This window comes from Hipposideros armiger, unplaced genomic scaffold, assembly GCF_001890085.2.
Source record: "Hipposideros armiger isolate ML-2016 unplaced genomic scaffold, ASM189008v1 scaffold_97, whole genome shotgun sequence".
NCBI classification, from domain to species: domain Eukaryota; kingdom Metazoa; phylum Chordata; class Mammalia; order Chiroptera; family Hipposideridae; genus Hipposideros; species Hipposideros armiger.
The window spans coordinates 1,260,292-1,266,662 of NW_017731447.1; the positions used below are offsets into that span (position 1 = coordinate 1,260,292).

The 6,371-nt window shown below is 35.9% G+C and overlaps 1 protein-coding gene across 1 annotated transcript in view; it reads right to left on the minus strand.

The window, feature by feature from the left end:
- The window catches only part of MKLN1 (muskelin 1), a 167,487-nt gene that overhangs the window by 110,407 nt on the left and 50,709 nt on the right, over nucleotides 1-6,371 (minus strand). Inside the window, exon 3 of the mRNA XM_019646086.1 lies at nucleotides 4,781-4,923. Coding sequence (XP_019501631.1) covers nucleotides 4,781-4,923 — 143 coding nt within the window. The remainder of the gene's footprint in view (nucleotides 1-4,780; nucleotides 4,924-6,371) is intronic.

A 6,371-nucleotide genomic window follows, 5' to 3' on the forward strand; every position in this document is an offset into this window, starting at 1 on the left:
GGAGGAAAACATGATAGGGGAACTAGTGATGGTAGGACTTACTGTAGAGACTTAGAAAAGTGTCTCCGAGGAGCAGAGGCTTAAAGGATAAGACAGAACAGTCTCCTTGGGCTGCCAGAACAAATTACCACAAACCTGATGGCTTAAAACAATAGACATTTATTCTCTCCCAGGTCAGGAGGCCAGAAGTCTGAAATCAAGGTGTCGGCAGGACCGTGTTCTCCCAAAAAGCTCTAGGAGATTTCTCTTTGCCTATGCCAGTGGCTCCTAAGTGTTCCTTGGCTTGTGGCAGCATAACTCCAGTCTCTGCCTCCATTTTCACATGGCCTTCTTCCCTGGGTGTCTCTGTCTTCTCTTTTTGTGTGTCTAATAATGACACTTGATTTAGGGCCCAGCTTAATCCAGGATGACCTCACCTTGAGATCCTGATCTAAACTACATCTGCTAAGACCTTTATTACAAATAAGATCACATTCTGAGGTTCTGTATCTCTTTTTTTGTCTGTTTTGATTTGGGGGGCCGGGGAATACTATTCAACTACTACACATAGCCAGCTGTCAAAAAGGCTTATGAAAAATGAGTTTTAGGAACTGCTAAAAGGCTAGCATTGTTGAAGCCCAGTAATAAACAAGGTTGTTTATTATAAAATATGTTGAGATTGAAGAGGTAGGCAGTCACCAGATCATGCATGGCATTCTATGCCATTAGTGGAGTTTGAATTATAAATACAATGGACTCTATTAAGCACAATGGGAACGCCAAGATCTGATTACACACACACACACACACACACACACACACACACACACAGTTTGCTTTGTGGAGAATGGATTAGAGGAAATGGCAGACCAGTTAGGATGCTATTACCGTATCAGGCAAGATATGAAATAAAGGAAACTTGGACTAAAATGGTGTGGAGATGGACAGGATTAGACAGTTTTGACATATATTTTGGAGAAAGAATGGATGGGACTTAGTAATAGTTGGGTACACGGAAGGGAGGCAGAGGTATCAAGGATGATGAGTATAATCTTATGAGTATAATCTGTCATTTACTCTGATGGGAAGGATTAGCAAAGAAACTGTTAGGCAGTATGGAAATGAGACTCGAAAAGTCCAGATTATATATCTATGTATGTCTCAGGGTATGTAATAAATCACTAGCACTAGTTAGGTCCAAATAACTTAGTAGGTATTTATGTCCTGACAATTTAGTAGCCATTTGAAAAAATAATAGACATATATTAAAAGAAAAACATTTGTATTTCTACCTACCCCACTCATATCCCAACATGAACTTTAGAGAGAGGTGTTTAGGGTTCACTCATTCTGGGATGCCATTCTCAAAACACGCTATACATCCTAGCACCCATGCATACACATATATAGTCCTCATTCTGCGAAGATAGGAGTAGCTAAGAGGCTTTGAGTTTGATTTCCAGCCTTCTCTTGTGCTTAAGTTGCATATACTAAACATGATTTAAATTTCTTACTGACACAGTAAAGCACTGTGAGCATCAAACAGTATATCCTAATAACAGTGATGCCTTAGATCCATGCAATCTAATACATAGCCACCTGGGGCTATTTAATCTAAACTCATTAAAATTTAATACAATTAAAAATTGCTTTCCTCAGTTGCACTGGCCTCATTTCAAGTGCTCAAGAGCCACCTGTAGCTACAATGCAGGTTATAGAATCTTTTTATCACTGCAGAAAGTTTACTTATTAATACTATCCTAGAGGCTATAGGAATATAGAATAGTACTTATCCTTATACTAAGGACCTCTAAATGTTATACTTTTGTTTTTCTATTTGTTACTCAGATTTTTCTGTCTTCTCCCTCACAACGCTATGTCATCAGTTACCAGCTTGCTGCTAATGTGCCTATCTTTACAGCTACGTCCTGCACCCCATGCACAAAGTTGCTTCCAGTTGCTGAAACCTGAAGAAAAAATTAACCAAATAGAGCAAGACTATACCCAAAGTAGATTCTAGAAAAGGCCCTCAGGACCTAAAATTTCATCATGATGATTTCGACTTTTCAGAGACTTCTTTTCCTTTCTTTCTTATTCTCAGACCTGTTCAAGATGGTAAATCAATTGTTAGTTACCGTAAAGTTGCTCCTCATTATTTATGGATTCGCCTACTCATTAAAATTTATTTGTAATACAAAAATCAATACGCACAGCACTTTCAGTCATTCCCTGATATGCTCAGAGCAGCACAAAATTAGAGTTTCCTGATGTACACGCTTTCAGCTTCGGGCGAACAAGGGACGCTACACCTTCTTGTTTCCACTCTCCTACTATAAACAAGTATACTTTATACAGTCTATTTAGTGCTGCATTTTTTATATTTTTGGGCTTTATGGTGGTGATTTCGCTGTCTAATTTGGTTCCCAATTATAGTGCTGAAGTGCTATCTAGTGTTTCTAAATACAAGAAGGCTGTGATGTGGCTTACAGAACAAATATGTGTGAGATAAGCTTCGCTCAGGCATGAGTTATAGTGCTGTTGGCTGTGATTTCAATGCTAATGAATAAACAATATATATAAAATAAGGTCTTTAAACAGAAACACATACAGAGTAAGGTTATGTATTGACTGGCTGATGAAAATGTTGTGATCAGAGGCTCACAGGAACCTAACTCTATGAGCTACAATGAAAGAACCACTGGACTGGCACAATCTAAACATCAGCCATAGAAAGTGATGGGGACAATACTGTCATAGCGACTTCATCCACTGCTAGTGACAGTATAAATTATACAGCCATTTTATAAAATAGCTTTGCTTTTACCTGATAAAAGTTGAACGTGTGCATACCCCCTAAAGAAACTCTTGTACATGTGTACCAGGAGACAACACACAAGAATGTTCATAGCACCCTGTTCATAATAGCAAAAAACTGTAAAAAACCCAAGAGCCTATCAACTACAAAATGGAGAAATACATTTGGCATACTCACACACTGGAATACAAAACCATAGTGAAAATTAACAAACTACAAACAATTATACTCAGAAACATTAATAAATATAATGGTAAGCAAATAAAAAAAGCAAGTCACAGAAGATTTATAATGATTCATTTTATATTTATGTAAAGTAAAAGCCAGACAAAATTTAAATCATAGGATATTTATAAATATATACATATATAGTACTGTGAAAAAATGCTTAACAAAATATTAAGTAATAGTTACTGGGGTGGGGTTAGACGACAGATATTAGATGGGGTTCACAGGAGGCCTCAAAAGGTTGTGGTTGTTTTCCATTTCTAAAGATGGCTGATGAATAAATAGGTGTTTCTTTTATTATTCTTCATGTTGTATATGTAAGTTGTGAATATACTCGTATAGTCTTTGGACATGTATTTTGCAACAAACATTTAAACATCAGGTGATCCAAATGGTATGCAAACAGTAAAAAACCATTGTAAGAGGAAATATAAGTACAGACACTAGGTTTCTAAGAATTACACTAGAATTAAAAAAAAAAATAAAGCAAGGGCTGGCTGAGTGGCACATTGGTTAAGAGCTGGCTTGGGACGCCAGAGGGCCCCGGTTCGGTTCCCACATATAAGGGCCAGTGACACTGCCCTCTACAGCTAAGATGCTGAACAACAGCTCAACCTGGAGCTGGGCTGCCGTGAGTCGCCTGCGACGNCACATCAACTGCATTATTATTGTATTCTCCTAATGAAAAATGTTCAATGTTAATTAAAGAATGGAAATGTGTGATGACCTAGTGTCATTAATGTACAGCTGAAAAGAACATAAAATATTCAAGCAGTAAGAAGAAAACTAAAAAACAATTTACACCCATATCTTACAACTTAACCAGAGTCAAATATTAGAATCTGTCAAAGAATTATTTAATTCTTACTAAGTTGCCAATCTTCCTTATATAGATCAACAAATTTTCAAGGACAACCTTACTGTGTTGGTTTACTAGCATTCACTTTATCCTAAATAAAAATAAACCCATATTACCTCTTTACTTAAACAACTAGGACCAACACAAATATTTACGGGAAGGTCGCCTACCTTCAGGTTGCCTGATGTCCTGAAATGCTTTCATGACTTAAATCAAATACAGTATGAATGTAACATTTACTTATCTAAAATACTGTGCTAATGGAACATACCATGTCACAAGCATATTCTAAAACTCCATGGCTTTATGTGCCCATTCCATGGGCGATCTGACTTTTCATTACCTATGGGGTGAATGCGCACTTTCATTTGTGGAGGTCAACGTCATTAAAACTCCAATTGGCTGAGCTCCTTCCAAATGGTGCTAGGTAGTATACCGTGCTAGGTGCAGTCACATGCTTTTTCTCTTTTTAGTCTCCAATTTATGGTCAACTCCCAGAATATTATTTCTGGATTAGTGTAATCAATCTTAATATTTTGGATAGAATCTATATTTTTACAGCAAAGATTTTGATTAAAGTTCAAAGTATTTTTGAAGACAGTAACAGTTCAAAAATGAGACTGAAAAATAAAACTAAAAATAAAATTAAAAAAAAAAACCTCCAAAAATTGTTATTCTTTCTTGTTTCTTAACAATATTAACTAATATCTGGTGGTTAAAAAAAAAAAAGCTAACTCAAGCCACAATATCAAAAGCAGGCACTACAAACAGAACAGTGCAAATATTCTTTCCTCTCTTGAAAGAAAAATGAAACCATTCAGATTTAGCTACAGAGAGACTAAACTAAGATTGCAGCTTGCTTAGAAGAAAATTCTTTCCTCCCCATTATCATAGCTCACCTGGACAATAACTCGGTCATATTTTCTTCATTCATTCCACCAAAGACTTTAAATTTCTTCAAATTGCAGACATGAGTTTTCTCATATTTTCCAAATGTGATATTCTGGACTATAGCAGGCCTTTCAAGCTTCAGAATCAAGTACTAAAAAAAGAGAACAAACAAATTATATCCTCCTCCATGTAAAACAAATAATTAGACAATTTCAAAAGTTAAAATTTTAGACCATTAACAGAAGAACATATAAGATCCTGTCCATCCTGCATTGGCAGATTTTCTTATATTAATGCTGAAGAACAGTACACCCAACAACCTTATTATTATATATAGGCTACCATAACACTACCACTTTTTCCCAGGAAACTACACCACCCTGAACACTTTACATGAAGCAGAAGAAAAAAGGATGAGTGAGATAACTTATAATCAAGCAATGGCATTCAATAAAAGATATAACAGACTATGAATAACCAAATAAAACAACATTAAAATGCAAAAGTAACAATTATATTCTCATCCACTACAATTCAATAGCAAATTCAATGTTCAAAATTTTAACCCTCCGTCGGGCGCAAATGATCTCACAGATTCATTGCACACAAATTTTCAAATATCTAAGTTAACTTAATTATCGTGACTCATCACTTCCATATCTCCCGCCTCTACCGTAACCTATCGCCAGTCGTGTTTGTGACCTAGTACAGCAAAGACGTATTTCATATTTGAAAATTTGTGTGCAATGAATCTGTGAGATCAGTTGCACCCGACAGAGGGTTAAACCTAGAAACAGAAATTTACCAATCACCCCTGCCAATTTTATAAATTACAAAACCCAGACCTACTATTCCAACAGTTGTACGTGAATGTTCAGGGCAGCACTGTTTGCAATGGCCAAAGGTGAAAATAACTCAAATGTCCATCGACTGGCAATAAACAAAACGGGAGTATTTCTATTATTCAGCCACAAAAAGTAACAGTGCATTAATATAAGCTACAACGTGGAAGCTCAAAAACATGCTGAGTGAAAGAAGTCAGACACAAAAGGTCATGTATTGTATGATTCTATTTACATGAAATATTCTGAACAGGTAAATCCAGAGAGGCAGAAAACAGATTAGCAGTTGCCAGGAGCTAGGTTAAGGGGAAAAGAGAGTCTGATTAATTGATACCGGGTTTCCTTGCGGAGTGATGAAAATATTTTGAAACTAGACAGAAGTGATAGTTGTACTAAATACCACTGAATTGTATGCTTTAAAATGATTAGTTTTATGTTACATGAATTTTACCTCAATAAAGTAAAAGAATGAAGCTGTGGTGACTTGAAAGATGATGATATAATCAGAGCTAATATTTTGTGAGCAGTAACTGTTGTCTATCACATTGCTCAGATTTTTACATGCATTATCTCATTTTAGTAGGAGTAACAGTGGTAGTATTTTAATAACAATAATTATCCTCTTTTCACAGATGAAGAAATTCTGGCTTGGAACGGCTAAATAACTTGACTATTTACACAGCTAATAAATGATAGAGGTAAGCTCTGGAAGACACTGTTGGTTGGCTGACCAAACCTCCATTCTTTTTTTTTTTTT